The sequence below is a fragment of the Grampus griseus genome (assembly GCF_964374135.1).
Source record: "Grampus griseus genome assembly, chromosome: 5".
Lineage (NCBI taxonomy): Eukaryota > Metazoa > Chordata > Mammalia > Artiodactyla > Delphinidae > Grampus > Grampus griseus.
Window position 1 is genome coordinate 9,960,910 of NC_138998.1, and position 17,523 is coordinate 9,978,432.

The 17,523-nt window shown below is 42.4% G+C and overlaps 1 protein-coding gene across 2 annotated transcripts in view; it reads right to left on the bottom strand.

Moving 5' to 3' along the window:
• Positions 1 to 2,953: 2,953 nt before the first annotated feature.
• Positions 2,954 to 17,523, bottom strand: part of OXNAD1 (oxidoreductase NAD binding domain containing 1) — a 55,784-nt gene continuing 41,214 nt past the window's right edge. For both annotated transcript variants that reach the window (XM_082655245.1, XM_082655244.1), the window contains 3 exons: positions 5,521 to 5,763; positions 4,666 to 4,774; positions 2,954 to 3,992 (listed from right to left, as the gene is read on the bottom strand). In XM_082655245.1, coding sequence (XP_082511371.1) covers positions 3,838 to 3,992; positions 4,666 to 4,774; positions 5,521 to 5,763 — 507 coding nt within the window. In that variant the 3' untranslated portion in view covers positions 2,954 to 3,837. The remainder of the gene's footprint in view (positions 3,993 to 4,665; positions 4,775 to 5,520; positions 5,764 to 17,523) is intronic.

Consider the following 17,523-nt stretch of genomic DNA (forward strand, 5'->3'; position numbering starts at 1 on the left):
AACTAGAGAAAGCCCTCGCACAGAAACGAAGACCCAACACAGCAAAAATAAATTAATAAACTCCTACCCCCAACATCTTCTTAAAAGAAAAAAAAATACATAACACCACGTACGATGTAGTCCTGCAAAAGAAAAACAAAATCTTGAATCTAAATGAGCTCTAGATCTCCTTACCAGTTTATGTGACATACAGAGGATACAGGGTGATGTTCAATGACACCTTGAGGATACAGTAGGCTGGGTTTACAATGTGGGAAAGTCTGTAGGACCAATGCCCCAGTTTCTTCAATGAAATGTCTATGGATATGTGTGTGGGGTGAGAGGGGACCGTGGATTGAAAGCAGCTCAAAGGACATATCAACCAAATTGCAACACGTGGACTTTGAGGCAGTGGGGGGAAAAGAATTCAGGAAGGTTGTTTTGACGATATTAAGGAATCACTGTTACTTGTGCTGAGTGTGATGATGGCATGGTGGTCACATTGAGGTGACATGGCTGTTATACACTGAAGAATTTACAGGTGACATGATATGATTTCTAGGATTTACTTCAAAATACTCCTGAAACATCAAAACACAATGACGTTGAGGGCAGACAAAAATAAACAGCAGAATGTTGGTAATCAGTGAAGCTGGGTGATGGATGTCTACTTTGGTGTATCTTTGAACATTTTCGTAAGACCTTTTTTTTTTTTTTTTCTTTCAGAATAGGGGCTACTGACCAGAAACAGGGTCCCAGGGAACATCCTTATCTCGGAGCTCCACGTCCACCTACAGACACCCTGTGGATGAGGAAGTGCCCTGTGCCTCAGAGAAAGCCCCTTTAATGGCAGACTATTTGGGAAAGGCCAAGGTATTTGATCCATTTTCTGGTGAGCATTAGCGTTCATTTTAACACAAAATTTGAGAAAGTCTCACACATCAGCTTAACCTATCTTCTGAGTAGACTCTGAAAGGGTCTCATGTCCCAAGAAGAAACATCCTTTCACAAACTCATAAGGCCAGAAGGATCCATAAGAGTGCCTTTAAAACAGCCCATCAGCTCTGGGCAGGTCCTCTCACCCATGTAAGAAGTATCTACTAAGTACTTACCATGTGCCAAAATGAGCGCTGAACAAGACAGAGCCCTACCATGTGCAGGTTACAGGCAGGTGGACTAAACCTGCGCCATCCAGCCTCTTACACCCTTCCTGAATAGGATGAGGAAAAGCAAAGTACTAACACACTCACACTCATGCACTGCTCTACCGAGCACTTCATGTTTCATCACCTTTAATCCCCATAACAGCCCTACAAGGGAGGGGGTATTATTCCCTCCGTTTCACATGCAGGGGCGCGTTATGTGCCCACGTGTGTGTAATCAGAAACTGAGGCAGCACGCAGGTCAGTGACGTGCTCCAGGTCATCTACCCAGTACGTGGCAGAGCTGAGATCTGAACCCACGCAGCCTGGCTCACAGGCTCTCTCCAGTTGACATTCTCAGCCACCACACTATAAATTCCAAGTCACCCTGGCTGGACTTAATTTGAGGACCGAAGAGATTCTCACTGGCCCAGCAAGCAAGGGCAAAAGGACATCCTTGACCAGTGGACCAGATATACTGTTCAGCGCTCGGCACCAGAAAGAACAGAGCTGGAAGGAGCTACAGTCTAGGCAAAGGTCATGACCTGGCCCCTCAGCGATTTACAGATGGCGACAGTGTCTGGCAGGGTGGCGGGCAGAGCTGGGATCTCCAGGACGGGTGGCCCTCGCTCTATGACACAACACCGGGCACACAGGCCCCTGTCCCATGCCACACTGAAGCTACCCCCCGGCACCTCCACTCCCAACACAGAAAGGCCTGGGGCGGACTCCCTCTTGGTAGCTGGGTGTCCCCCCGGCTACCAGCTGCCCTGGCCAGTGGGCAGAAGGGCCCTGCGGTGCTCTCACGCCCTTGAACCTCAGCATGCTCCGCCCTCAAGGCCAGCCCTCAGCCTGGACACTTTGGGGCCAACGGGTGACTCAGGCTCCTTAGGGAGGTCAGAGCTCCTCATGTTCCCCTCACCTCTGAAATGGTGACGATCATTGCCCTGAACGGACTCTGATGTTCTTGTCGGGTCAAGGGTCCCCCTCTCCTCCTACGGAATTCAAATCTGGGATTGAAACAGTTGACAAACGATCCCTGCTTAAAACAAAATTCAAAACAGGGCAGAGGCTAGAATGGTGATGCTAGCCGTCGCCAGACCCCATAAGTCAGTGATGTGTTTAAGTCCTGGAGTCCCCGTGAGACCTGCAACCCCAGAGAGGAGAAAGGGTCCCCTGCCCTCTCATCAGCTGGAGAACAGAATCCTCTCCACGGACCCCTGCATTCCGGCTCTGGTCTGCCCTTCTTCCCGGACCCCCCTTACCTCATGGGGTTCTCCAGGAAAGTGGCCATGGTCCGAGACTGCCTGTCACAGAAAGGAGGGCCTGGCCTGAGCCTGGGGACTTATTTCAGGTATTTTAAACTCTAAACAGAGATAAGAAGTAAAGTCTGCTTTCTAGCAGTTCCACCAGAGCAGCCTTAGGACGATGCTCTCCACTCTGTCCATGCATCCTGGGGACCACCTCCCAACCCCAGGCTTAGCAAGGGATTAAACGGTAGTTGCTTTCTTTTAGTCACTCAACAGGTATGTGAGAAGCTGCTGTGCCAGGAACAACCCTGGCAAAAGAATGAAATAAAAGGCAGAGGAACAGGGTTTGGAATTGGCTCTGTAGCCCCTAATCAATCCTAAGCACATTTCTATAGCCAGCCAGCCGAGCCACTAAAGGCAGATTCAACAGGGAACACAGCAGTCATCCTTGCCTTTGTCCCAAACAAGAAGCCGCCTCCCACGTGTAGCACTGAGGCAGGTGGCCAAAGACACAGACCCCAGGAAAGGTTTCATCTGAGAAGAAACTAACAATTAGGATACATACTGAGGTTGTTTATTAACATGAAGCAAATATGCTGGATGTTCAATTCCATAAAGCAGTTTTCCTAATAATTTTCTATTTCCAAATCCAACTTCTGAAGAAGCAAGGCTGCAGGCAACAATAAGGTAAACTAAAACATTAAATTTTTATTTATTTATTTTTGGCTGCGTTGCGTCTTCGTTGCTGCGTGTGGGCTTTCTCTAGTTGAAGCAAGCAGGGGCTACTCTTCGTTGCAGTGCGCAGGTTTCTCACTGCAGTGGTTTCCCTTGTTGCAGAGCATGGGCTCTAGGCGCACACGCTTCAGCAGCTGTGGCACGCAGGCTCAGGAGTTGTGGCACGTGGGCTTAGTTGCTCCATGGCATGTGGGATCTTCCCGGACCAGGGCTTGAATCCGTGTCCCCTGCATTGACAGGCGGATTCTTAACCACTGTGACACCAAGGAAGTCCCTAAGACATTAAATATAAAGCATTTCAAATGAAATTATGTTTAAATTTATTCAACATAAGATATATAGGTTGTTATCAAATAATTTAAAGATAGCCTACCTTTCACACACAAAACCATATTTTCATGACTGAATAAAAGTCTATGTCTTTTTTTCCCTTAAGGGGAAAGAAAATCCCTATTGACCAATTCAAGGTACATCATGAGATAATCAAGCAGTTATTCATAAAAGAAAGTCAACGTAGTGAAAATCAGTTTAATCAATGAAGTTTTTGCAACAAGTTTATAATTTAAGTCTGTCAGCTGGTTTTTCTTGTTTCTCCAACCGGTCACTGAGTTCACAGCCTTAAAAACTAAGACTGGGTAGAGGTAAATTCATCCACCACGAATCACAGAGTGTACTGTCTGTCCCTGTCCTCGTGGACCTCCATCCCACCCTTCTGCACCTGCGCCTGCCCCCTACCACCACTTCTCAAAGTAGATGTGCTCTTTGGGAACGTGGCTGCTCTCCAGTTCCTTGGAGAAAAAGTCTGTCATGGGAGGTGGGCCACAAATGTAGAACAAGGTCTCTCTTGAAATATGGTATCTTATCTCCTTCTCCGTTATTCTTCCTTCTACCAAAAATCAGAATAAACACCAATTTAAGCCAGACGTGTCTGTACTGAAAAGAGGAAGGACTAACCACAACTCGGCAACAGTGTTTATTTTCAGTAACTAAGCTCAGTGGGTCGCGTCCTGAGTCATCAGCATGCTGGCTCCTGCTGGTGTCCGGGCCGGACCCAAGCAGAGAGCGCGTCTCCAGGTTTCCTGAATCCACAGCAAGCAATGAGGGCAGCTGATCCTAATGCACTCACCAGACAGGGCCAGGGAGCATACTGATCTTTGGGAGAGATTCAAAACTGCCTTCAGCAAAGTAAATAAACTGCTTTGTGAGAACTCCTCCCAGGGAGGGGAAACCAAGAGAAATTTAAATTACTATTAATGGCAAATGGAATTGATTCAGTCAAAGCCGGAGTATAATTCTTTGTATGCATACTACGGCGATGACGCAAAGGTCCCCTAAAAAATGCAGAAAATAAATTTTAATATGGGCAGCAGGAGATCTGTATATAATAAGTAAATCCAACTAACCTCTCCGTATTTTTCCATGATGAATCGTCTCTCAATTCCCCAAGTAGTGACATTCCCAGCCAGCAACTCCCAGCAATAAAGCATCTACACTCAACCAACTGGCACATCCACAAAATAATGGTGTGGATACAGTCAAAACATCTTTAGGGGACTCACCCGTGATGTACGGCTTGAGGTCTGCACTGATTTGTGTAGTCTGTTTTGTAACATGCAAACTGCATGCAATCTTCTCAGGAAATTCATTTACTAAATCAAGGATATTTTTCTGGAATGTCAAACATACTTGGTCACACTACAATTTAAAAAAATCAAAACAGATGTGCACCCCCAGGGACGATGAACCTCCACTGCCATTCCACACACGTCTGCCCCTCCGCTCTCTACTTAGAGAGATATTGTTTGCAGCCGAGCAGGCCAGAGCATTCAGAGTACAGAGGGCTATTTGGCTTTAATTGAAATCTGAATATGCTAACAAGCATATTACTAACTCTCCGGGAGTTTTTTCTTTTTTCTTTTTCTCAGGCGTGGGCAATTAAGCAGCAGTTTCACTGACCACAGTTGTGTCTTTTAACTGTTTCTGTTCTTTTGTTCATCCTTGCAGCTGCAAAGCAACCCAGAGTGAAACGCTTCTCCTGTCAAATGGACTTAGTTTCCACAGATGCAACCGCTGGGAGTTTCACATACCCAGCTGGGTCTCACCTACTCCTGTGCCATCTGAGCCCACCCGTAGTCCTCATGACTCTCTGGGGAACCCCAGCGCCACGCTGACTTTCCTGCTCGTCCACCTCCTGAGTCAAGCCCCCAGCCCTGCCCTCTCCTGTCACTGCACTGGGAGCCTCCTCAGCACTAGCTTTTTAAATTGTCCTGGGCCTCATTTGAACATGATTCAGCCTCTCCAGCTTCTGAACTATTGCAGAGAAGACAGAATAGAGACAAGAAAGGTCCGTGGACACTAATACCATGATGCGGGTCTGCTCACAGCAAGCTATGGGACACACACTCCTCCCTTACCTTGAACAGGAGCTCACTGGTGTTTTTTGCGCTGTAAAACAGTCTGATTGTTCCAATCTCATACCCACGTCCCTTGTTCGCCCGTTCTCTGTGGAGGTCTGCTGCATGCCGCAGGATGGAAAGCAGAGGGTTAATTCCAACTCCTCCCGCAATCAACACAAGGTTTCTAGAGGCATCTGCAGGCTGAGGGTCAAAGAAGAACTCTCCACCCACTCTCATGGCCACTTCCGAGTCCAGTGTACACTGAGGGGGGAGAGAAACGAGCCTTTAATGCTGTGTAGCAAAGGTCTTAAACCATGTTCTTCCTTCGGAAAGCAGAGGGCATCCACCTCCTATATTCTGGTCAGTTTTTAGGGCCATTTTTACAGCTTGCTCTCAGTTCTCGCAGGGCCGTGAATTGATCCCACCTGTGCCTCATACAGGCCATGTGCTCCTCCACCTTCATGATGCAGGCTGCACAGCCACTCTGGTGTTGAGAAACGGAGGCTCGCTTCAGGAATCCTGCCGTTTGTTAACTTCTCAGGTGCTGAACTAACTGGGTTGTGCAGAGAGGCACTGGGCCCAGGGGACAGCCCTGACGTATGAGTGTCCTTTTCTGAGCTGTGTGCCTGTGCTCTGATTAAAGCCTTGGAGCTGAGAGGCGGGATGGGGCTACCCTGGGCTCATCAGGGCTGAGGAGTGTGGGTCCCCAGGCTTCCTCCTGGCCGCCAGCAGGGAACAGCCAGGCTGCTCCACAGGCTGAGGCCAGCACTGCGGTCCTGCTCAGTGCTGTCAGCTTCTCCCTGGAGCAGAACAGGCAGCCAGAGGTTCCAGCCTAGGGGTTGAGTACCAATCACACCCACCCAGGTAAAGCAGCTACAACTGGGTGAGGTCACTTACACCAGAGATACCATCAGAGCTGAATGCACTGGTTCTCCATGGGGGCGGTACTGCCCCTGAGGGAGGTGTTTTGGAAATCTGTGGTGACACTTTTTTCAGGTCATGATGACTTGGGGAATCCAACTGGCATTCAGAGGGCAGGGCCAGAGACACCAGATGTCCTGTGAAGTTAGTGGTGCCCAGAAGCTGGCTCCTGCTAAGCGGATGGTTAAATCTGCAGGAATTGTGTGGGCCAGTTTCTACTGGTAGTTTGATGCCAGCAACTGTGGGAGTACTTACAGCACAGAAATCAGCAAATGAGGCAAACGAGGGCTTTTAAGTCAGAGAGCTGGTGTGGCGGCACACCAGTCTCTGTGATGCACAGGGCTGCCCTGCACAGACTTCTAAAAGATCCATGGGACGTACATGCAGGTGAAAACTGGTTTGGAACGATCTGAGACTAGACCCTAAATCATTTTACAAAAAAACTCGACCACAGGGCAGACAGCAAAGCAAGAAGAACCACAATCCTGCAGCCTGTGGAACAAAAACCACATTGACAGAAAGACATGATGAAAAGGCAGAGGGCTATGTACCAGATGAAGGAACAAGATAAAACCCCAGAAAAACAACTAAATGAAGTGGAGATAGGCAACATTCCAGAAAGAGAATTCAGAATAATGATAGTAAAGATGATTCAGGACCTTGGAAAAAGAATGGAGGCAAAGATAGAGAAGATGCAAGAAATGTTTAACAAAGACCTAGAAGAACTAAAGAACAAACAGAGATTAACAATACAATAACTGAAATGAAAACTACACTAGAAGGAATCAATAGCAGAATAACTGAGGCAGAAGAATGGATAAGTGACCTGGAAGACACAATGGTGGAACTCACTGCTGTGGAACAGAATAAAGATAAAAGAATGAAAAGAAATGAAGACAGCCTAAGAGACCTCTGGGACAACGTTAAACACAACAACATTTGCATTACAGGGGTCTCAGAAGGAGAAGACAGAGAGAAAGGACCCGAGAAAATATTTGAAGAGATGATAGTCGAAAACTTCCCTAACATGGGAAAGGAAATAGCCACCCAAGTCCAGGAAGTGCAGAGAGTCCCATACAGGATAAACCCAAGGAGAAACATGCCAAGACACACAGTAATCAAATTGGCAAAAATTAAAGACAAAGAAAAATCAGTGAAAGCAGCAAGGGAAAAATGACAAATATCAGACAAGGGAACTCCCATAAGGTTAACAGCTGATCTCTCAGCAGAAACTCTACAAGCCAGAAGGTAGTGGCATGACATATATAAAGTGATGAAAGGGAAGAACCTACAACCAAGATTACTCTACCCGGCAAGGATCTCATTCAGATTCAATGGAGAAATCAAAAGCTTTACAGACAAGCAAAAGCTAAGAGAATTCAGCACCACTAAACCAGCTCTACAACAAATGCTAAAGGAACTTCTCTAAGGGGGAAGCACAAGAGAAGAAAAGGACCCACAAAAACAAACCCAAAACAATTAAGAAAATGGTCATAGGAACATAACGCATCGATAATTACCTTAAACGTGAATGGATTAAATGCTCCAACCAAAAGACACAGGCTCACTGAATGGATACAAAAACAAGACCCATATATATATGCTGTCTACAAGAGACCCACTTCAGACCTAGGGACACATACAGACTGAAAGCGAGGGGATGGAAAAAGATATTCCATGCAAATGGAAATCAAAAGAAAACTGGAGTAGCAATACTCCTATCAGGTAAAATAGACTTTAAAATAAAGAACGTTACAAGAGACAAGGAAGGACACTACATAATGATCAAGGGATCAATCCAAGAAGAAATATAACAATTATAAATATATATGCACCCAACACAGGAGCACCTCAATACATAAGGCAACTGCTAACAGCTATAAAAGAGGAAATTGACAGTAACACAATAATACTTTAACACCTCACTTACACCAACGGACAGATCATCCAAAGAGAAAATTAATAAGGAAACACAAGCTTTAAATGACACAAAAGACCAGATAGATTTGATATTTATAGGACATTCAATGCAAAAACAGCAGATTACACTTTCTTCTCAAGTGCGCACGGAACATTCTCCAGTACAGGTCACATCTTGGGTCACAAATCAAGTCTTAGTAAATTTAAGAATACTGAAATCATATCAAGCATCTTTTCTGACCACAATGCTATGAGATTAGAAATTACAGGGAAAAAAATGGTAAAAACCACAAACATATGCAGGCTAAACAATGTTACTAAATAACCAAGAGATCACTGAAGAAATCAAAGAGGAAATCAAAAAAATACCTAGAGACAAATGACAATGAAAACAGAATGATCCAAAACCTATGGGATGCAGCAAAAGCATTTCTAAGAGGTTAAGTTTATAGCAATACAAGCCTACCTCAAGAAACAAGAAAAATCTCAAATAAACAATTTAACCTTACACTTAAAAGAACTAGAGAAAGAAGAACAAACAAAACCCAAAGTTAGTAAAAGGAAAGAAATCATGAAGATCAGAGCAGAAATAAATGAAATAGAAACAAAGAAAACAACAGCAAAGGTCAATAAAACTAAAAGCTGGTTCTTTGAGAAGATAAACAAAATTGATAAACCATTAGCCAGACTCATCAAGAAAAAGAGAGAGAGGACTCAAATCAATAAAATTAGAAATGAAAAAGGAGAAGTTAGAACAGACACTTCAAAAATACAAAGCATCCTAAGAGACTACTACAAGCAACTCTATGCCAATAAAATTTTAGGACAACTTGGAAGAAATGGACAAATTCTTAGAAAGGTATAAGCTTCCAAGACTGAACCAGGAAGAAATAGAAACTATAAGCAGACCAATCACAAGTAATGAAATTGAAACTGTGATTAAAAATCTTCCAACAAACAAAAATCCAGGACCAGATGGCTTCACAGGTGAGTTCTACCAAACATTTAGAGAAGAGCTAACACTCATCCTTCTCAAACTCTTCCAAAACACTGCAGAGGAAGAAACACTCCCAAACTCATTCTATAAGACCACCATCACTCTGTTACCAAAACCAAAGATACGGGCTTCCCTGGTGGCGCAGTGATTGAGAGTACGCCTGCTGATGCAGGGGACACGGGTTCGTGCCCCGGTCCAGGAGGATCCCACATGCCGCAGAGTGGCTGGGCCCGTGAGCCATGGCCGCTGAGCCTGCACATCCGGAGCCTGCACCCTGCAACGGGAGAGGCCACAACAGTGAGAGGCCCGCGTACCGCAAAAAAACAAAACAAAACCAAAGACACTACAAAAACAGAAAATTACACACCTATATCACTGATGAATATAGATGCAAAAATCCTCAACAAAATACTAGCAAACAGAATCCAACAACATTAAAAGGATCATACACCATGATCAAGTGGGATTTATCCTAGGGATGCAAGGATTCTTCAGTATATGCAAATCAATCAATGTGATACACCATATTAACAAATTGAAGAATAAAAACCATATGATCATCTCAATAGATGCAGAAAAAGCTTTTGACAAAATTCAACACCCATTTATGATAAAAACTCTCCAGAAAGTAGGCATAGAGGGAACCTTCCTCAACATAATAAAGGCCATATACAACAAGCCCACAGCAAACATAATTCTCAATGGCGAAAAACTGAAAGCATTTCTTCTAAGATCAGGAACAAGACAAAGATATCCACTCTCACCGCTATTATTCAACATAGTTGCAGGATACAAAATTAATGCACAGAAATCTCTGGCATTCCTATACATAAATGATGAAACATCTGAAAGAGAAATTAAGGAAACACTCCCATTTACCACTGCAACACAAAGAATAAAATACCTAGGAATAAACCTACCTAGGGAGACAAAAGACCTGTATGCAGAAAACTACAAGACACTGATGAAAGAAATTAAAGATGACACCAACAGATGGAGAGATATACCATGTTCTTGGATTGGAAGAATCAATATTGTGAAAATGACTATACTTCCCAAGCAACCTACAGATTCAATGCAATCCCTATCAAATTACCAATGGCATTTTTTTTTACAAAACTAGAAAAAATCTTAACATTTGTATGGAGACACAAAAGACCCCGAATAGCCAAAGAAGTCTTGAGGGAAAAAAACGGAGCAGGAGGAATCAGACTCCCTGACTTCAGACTATACTACAAAGCTACAGTAATCAAGACAATATGGTACTGGCACAAAAACAGAAACATAGATCAATGGAACAGGATAGAAAGCCCAGAGATATACCCATGCACCTATGGTCAACTAATCTATGACAAAGGAGACAAGGATATACAAGAGAAAAAACACTCTCTTCAATAAGTGGTGCTGGGAAAACTGGACAGCTCCATGTAGAAGAATGAAATTAGAACACTCCCTAACACCACACACAAAAATAAACTCAAAATGGATTAGTGACCTAAATGTAAGACCATACACTATAAAACTCTTAGAGGAAAACACAGGAAGAACATTCTATGACATAAATCATAGCAAGATCTTTTTTGATCCACCTCCTAGAGTAATGGAAATAAAAACAAAAATAAACAAATGGGACCTAATGAAACTTAAAGCTTTTGCAAAGCAAAGGAAACTACAAACAAGACTAAAAGACAACCCTCAGAATGGGAGAAAGTATTTGCAATCAAATCAATGGACACAGGATTAATCTCCAAAATATATAAACAGCTCAGGCAGCTCAATATTAAAAAAACAAACGATAGAATCAAAAAATGGGCAGAAGACCTAAATAGACATTTCTCCAAAGAAGACATACAGATGGCCAAGAAGCACATGAAAAGCTGCTCAACATCACTAATTATTAGAGAAATGCAAATCAAAACTACAATGAGGTATCACCTCACACCAGTTAGAATGGGCATCATGAGAAAATCTACAAACAACAAATGCTGGAGAGGGTGTGTAGAAAAGGGAACTCTCTTGCACTGTTGATGGGAATGTAAATTAATACAGCCACTATGGAAAACAGTATGGAGGTTCCTTAAAAAACTAAAATTAGAATTACCATATGACCCAGCAATCCCACTACTGGGCATACACCCAGAGGAAACCATAATTCAAAAAGACACATGTACCCCAATGTTCACTGCAGCACTATTTACAATAGCCAGGACATGGAAGCAACCTAAATGTCCATCGACAGACAAACGGATAAAGAAGATGTGGTACATATATACGATGGAATATTACTCAGCCATAAAAAGGAACAAAACTCGGTCATTTGTAGAGACATGGTAAGATCTAGAGACTGTCATACAGAGTGAAGTAAGTCAGAAAGAGAAAAACAAATATAGCATATTAACGCATATATGTGGAACCTAGAAAGATGGTACAGATGAACCAGTTTGCAGGGCAGAAATTGAAACACACATGTAGAGAACAAACGTATGGACACCAAGGGGGGAAAGCAGCGGGGCTGGGGGGTGGTGGTGTGATGAATTGGGAGATTGGGATTGACATGTATACACTGACGTGTACAAAATGGATAACTAATAAGAACCTGCTGTATAAAAAACAAAAACAGAGGGCTTCCCTGGTGGCACAGTGGTTGAGAGTCCGCCTGCCGATGCAAGGGACACGGGTTTGTGCCCCGGTGCGGGAGGATCCCACATGCCCCGGAACGGCTGGGCCCGTGAGCCATGGCCGCTGAGCCTGCCCGTCCAGAGCCTGTGCTCCGCAACGGGAGAGGCCACAACAGTGAGAGGCTCACATACTGCCAAAAAAAACCCCCAAAAAAACCCAGAAACAAAAACAAGTCAAAGTATTGTTTGCCTGGATCTAACATAGTCTGAATTTTCCAGAATGTCACTGCCATGTAGATTGTATGTTGTTATGTCCAGAAATTTACCAAACATGTTCACTATTCTGGAGAACCACATCCCAGTGTACAGCACGTATGTGTGGTCATTCTGTTGCCAGGAAACACCTGCACCACCTGCATCTGTATACGTGTATTCACGGTAATCCTACACTGAGGAACAGCAACCTGCCTACCTCATTCTACCTTCTAGTTTAGACATGTCCCACCATTTATACACTGAAATACAGTCTTTGATTATGGATCACTTTCTTTCTTTATTTCTCCTTTGTATTGTATTTAGAGAATTGTGTTATATTTTAAATGTATTTATTTAATGTATGTACCTATGTATATATTAACTTTGAATTTCATTTCAGAAATGAAAGGGGGCATTGGATCCAGCAGTGTTGAGAACCCTTAATTTGGATAAAAACACACTGATCTAGGAGTCAGAAAGCTAACTTTTAATCACAGCCCCTATGAAATCCAGCAAGTCCCTTCGCTCCTCTCAGCCTCTGCTGCCACACCTGGAAAATGGGTTCCAGCCCCTGTCCTGCTCACCCCCCAGGGCCATGGTGGGCATTGCATGACACTGTGGGGGAACCCCTGCTGGCAGCAAGCACTACATGGAGGGTATTTTGGTCATGTGGCTGTCACAGAAGAAAAAACATAGGGGGTGCCTGCTTCCTTCTTCCCTGTCACCAAAAAACAGAACTTAGGAATAAAGAAATCATTTATACTAGGAGCATTCTTGACACAAGTCAACTGAGTAGACTCCCTCAGTTCAGGCACTTTCTGAAAACCAACCCTGAGCGCTCACCTGGTGCCTTGCCTGATAGGTGCACAGTAAGTACTTTTTGATATGAATTTAATTTGGGGCTCTACAACTTAAAGAACTAAACTTAGAGAAAATCTAAGAAAAAACGAAAATTATGTGAATTCACAGAACAGGTCCTTTTTGGTCAAGAACTGTTAAATGAATGGAAATCCTTTCTCTGAGGGGGAAAAAAAACCCATCTGAACTATTTTAAAGATGCAGGAGATTTTTACATGAAGGATGGTACATGGGTTTTCATTTTTGACAGAAGAAATTAGCAGCAAGGGTGCATTCTTTTAGGAATAACTAAAATCTAGGAATTGCGACACTGTCTTCCAAAGTGCTTTAAAATGCTCTTCCCTTTCAAGTCTTGAAAACAGAAATCTGTGGAGGCTCTGTCTAATGATGACAGCAGAGTTAATCTCTCTCCCCTCCTCTCCTTCTTGCCTGTACATTTCTCTTTATCTCTAAGAATCTAAGAGTAAAAGAGACTAAGAAACAAGACAGAAATAATTCCCTCCAATGGTCACCTTCAGAGTGCTTAGTAATGACACCAAACAAAACCTTTAGGTTACTGTTTTTAGAAACCAGAGCATTTTCAACCCTTAAGTTGTCAAGAAAATATGTCCCAGAGAGAGAGAATAATCAAGAAGCCTGTCGTCTCCTTAGTGACAAAATAATCTTCAGTAGATCTATCTCCTAATTTGCTAGCATCTGGAAAGAACCAAAAGCCATCTTTGTCTTTTGTTGATCAATAAAAACTGCCAGGGTAGCATGAACACGAGACTCAAAGTGCTGTAGAGTATAAAATGGAAGCGAGTAAAGGGACATTACCTTCAATTACATGGCAATGTATCTAATTTGGATATAGATTTTCTACTTTTGAAATAAACAACTTTTCCACTGCAACTGGCGCCCAGCACACAATAGCTGTCTACAACCCTTTACCCTACCAGGAGCTTGAGCCAAAGCAGAGAAAATAAAGGAAGACATTTATGGCACTTTATTCCATGTCCCAACACAGCAGCCTGCTGCCACCGAGACACTCACGTGCCTCTATTGTCCACTCTAATAGCTTAATAAGACGAATCCTCAGGAGGAAAACAGACACCTGAGAATGGTTCCAAGAAAAATCTAACTTCATAAAGGCTGTTTGCAACTCCCACTGGGCAGAGTGGAGTAGGCAATACAATTAGGATGTGCACTCAAGCAATACCACTTGGAGATTTTCTACAGCCTCTTGGAATAAGTTCCTTCACTGAAATGCCAATGAGCCATGAAACCAAGCAGGGAGCTATGGACCAGGAACAGGTCCAGGTCACGTAGGCGGCCAACACTGGAGGGGGCACGTGGCACTAGGAGCCCAGATGGCTAAGCTCCTTTTAGCACTGAGCTCGGGGCACATGGACACCTTGCTGGTCCCACCCTCAGGGCATACTTTAACAACTCAGGATGCAACCTGGAGATAGTGATGGAGGAAAATCCAAAGAGAATATAAAAAGGAATGAGATAGCCGAGGCCACACCAAAGGAAGGACTCAGAAGGTCGCAGGGTAGAAATGTGACAGGATACATTTACAATGGAAATGCTAAGGCAAGCAGCTAGAAATGTGTGTAAACAGATACAACCTGACATGTAAACCATAGGAAGAATATTTTTTTATGCTGCTGTAGATTTAGAAATCTTTTATTTTTTACATTATCTTTACAGTAACAGTTTTTTGTTGTTGTACACTTCTATGAATTTTAACACAAACATAGAGAAGTGTAGCACCAAAATTGATACTGAACAGTTCCATCACCCCCCCAAAACTCCCCTATGCTATCCCTTTCTGCTCGCACCCTTCCGCACCCTATCCCTTGTCAACCACGTTTCCATCACTGTATTTCTGCCTTCCAGATTGTGGCATAAATGAGATGTATGGGACCTTTGAGACTGGCTTTTTTCACTCAACATAACACCCCTGAGATTCACCTGAGTTGTGTTGTGCATCAACAGTTGATCTGTTTTTACTGCTTAATTAACAAATACAGGTGGACCTGGGAGATACTGCAGGTTGGATTCCAGAACACAGCAATAAAGCGAATACTACAATTAAGTGAGTCACAGCCATTGTTTGGTTGCTGTGCATATAATAGTTACATTTATAATGCATATAAAAGTTATGTTTACATTATACTTTAGTCTATTAAGTGTATAGTAGCATTATGTCTAAAAAAACCATGTACATACCTTAATTAAAAAATACTTTATACTACAAAGCTACAGTAATCAAAACAGTATGGTACTGGCACAAGACAGATCAATGGAACAGGACAGAAAGCCCAGAAATAAACCCACACACTTATGGTCAATTAATCTATGACAAAGGAGGCAAGAATAGACAATGGAGAAAAGACAGTCTCTTCACTAAGTGGTACGGGGAAAACTGGACAGCTACATGTAAAAGAATAAAATTAGAACATTCTCTAACATCATATAGAAAAACAAACTCAAAGTGGATTAAAGACCTAAATGTTAAGACCAGATACTATTAAACTCCTAGAGAAAAACATAGGCAGGACACTCTTTGACATAAATTTCAGCAATATTTTTTTTGGCTCCATCTCCTAGAGTAATGGAAATAAAAACAAAAATAAACAAATGGGACCTAATTAAACTTAAAAGCTTTTGCACAACAAAGGAAACCATAAACAAAACGAAAAGACAACCTATGGACTGGGAGAAAATATTTGCAAACAATGCTACCAGCAAGGGATTAATGCCCAAAATATACAAACAGCTCATACAGCTTAATATCAAAAAAAAACCCAATTAAAAAATGGGTAGAAAACCTAAACAGACATTTCTCCAAAGAAGACATACAGATGGCCAAAAGGCATATGAAATGATGCTCAATGTCGTTAATTATTAGAGAAATGCAAATCAAAACGACTATGAGGTACCACCTCACTCCAGTCAGAATGGCCATCATCAAAAAATCTACAAATAAATGGTGGACAGGGTGTGGGGAAAGGCAACCTTTCAAACTGTTGGTAGAAAGGTAAATTGGTGCAGCCACTATAAAGAACAATATGGAGGTTCCTTAAAAAACTAAAAACAGACTTAGCATATGATCCATCAATCCCACTCCTGGGCATATATCTAGAGAAAACTCTAATTTGAAAAGATACATGCACCGCAAAGTTCATAGCAGACCTATTCACAATAGCCAAGACATGGAAACAACCTTATGTCCATCAACAGATGAATGGATAAAGAAGATGTGGTATATATATATATGATGGAATAATACTCAGCCATAAAAAAGAATGAAATAATGCCATTTGAAGCTACATAGATACACTTAGAGATTATCATACTAAGTGAAGTAAATGAGACAAAGACAAATATCATATATCACTTGTATGTGGAATCTAAAAAAATAATACAAAAAAACTTATTCACAAAACAGAAATAGACTCACAGGCATAGAAAACAAAATTACGGCCACCAAAGGGGAAAGCTGGGGAAGGGATAAATTAAGAGTTTGGGATTAACATACATATACTACTGCTATATATAAGACAGATAAACAACAAGGACCTACTATATACTACAGGAAACTATATTCAATATCTTGTAATAACCTATAATGGGAAAGAATCTGAAAAAGAATATATATATGTATGTATATGTATATATATATATATACACACATACACACACATACATATATATGTATAGTCACTTTGCTGTACATCTGAAACTAACATAACATTGTAAATTAACTATACTTTTTTTTTTTTTTTTTTTGCGGTATGTGGGCCTCTCACTGTTGTGGCCTCTCCCGTTGCAGAGCACAGGCTCCAGACGCGCAGGTTCAGTGGCCATGGCTCACGGGCCCAGCCGCTCCGTGACATGTGGGATCTTCCCAGACTGGGGCATGAACCCGTGTCCCCTGCATCGGCAGGTGGACTCTCAACCACTGCGCCACCAGGGAAGCCCAACTATAATTTAAAAAATTTCTTCATATAAAGAAAACCTTTATTGTTAAAAAAAAATGCTAACTATCATCTGACAAGGCAGGGTTGCCACAAACATTCAATTAGTAAAAGAACACAATTATTTGCAAAGTGCAGTAAAGTAAGGCGCAGTAAAACAAGGTCTGCCTGTATACTGTATGAATGTATTGATATCACAGTTTATCCATTCACCTGCTGAGGGATGTTTTGGTTGTTTCTAGTTTTTGACAATTATGAATAGAACCACTATAAACATTCATGTACCGGTTTTTATATGGACAATTCTTTTGTTTCTCTAAGATGAATACCCAGGAGTGGTACTGCTGGGTATTCTGGTAAGTGTATATTTAGTTTCATATGGAATTGCCAAAATATTTTCCAGGATGGCTGTAGTATCTTGCTTTCCTTCTAACAATATAAGCAATATAAGAGTTCCAGTTTCTCCACATCATTGGCAGCACTTGGT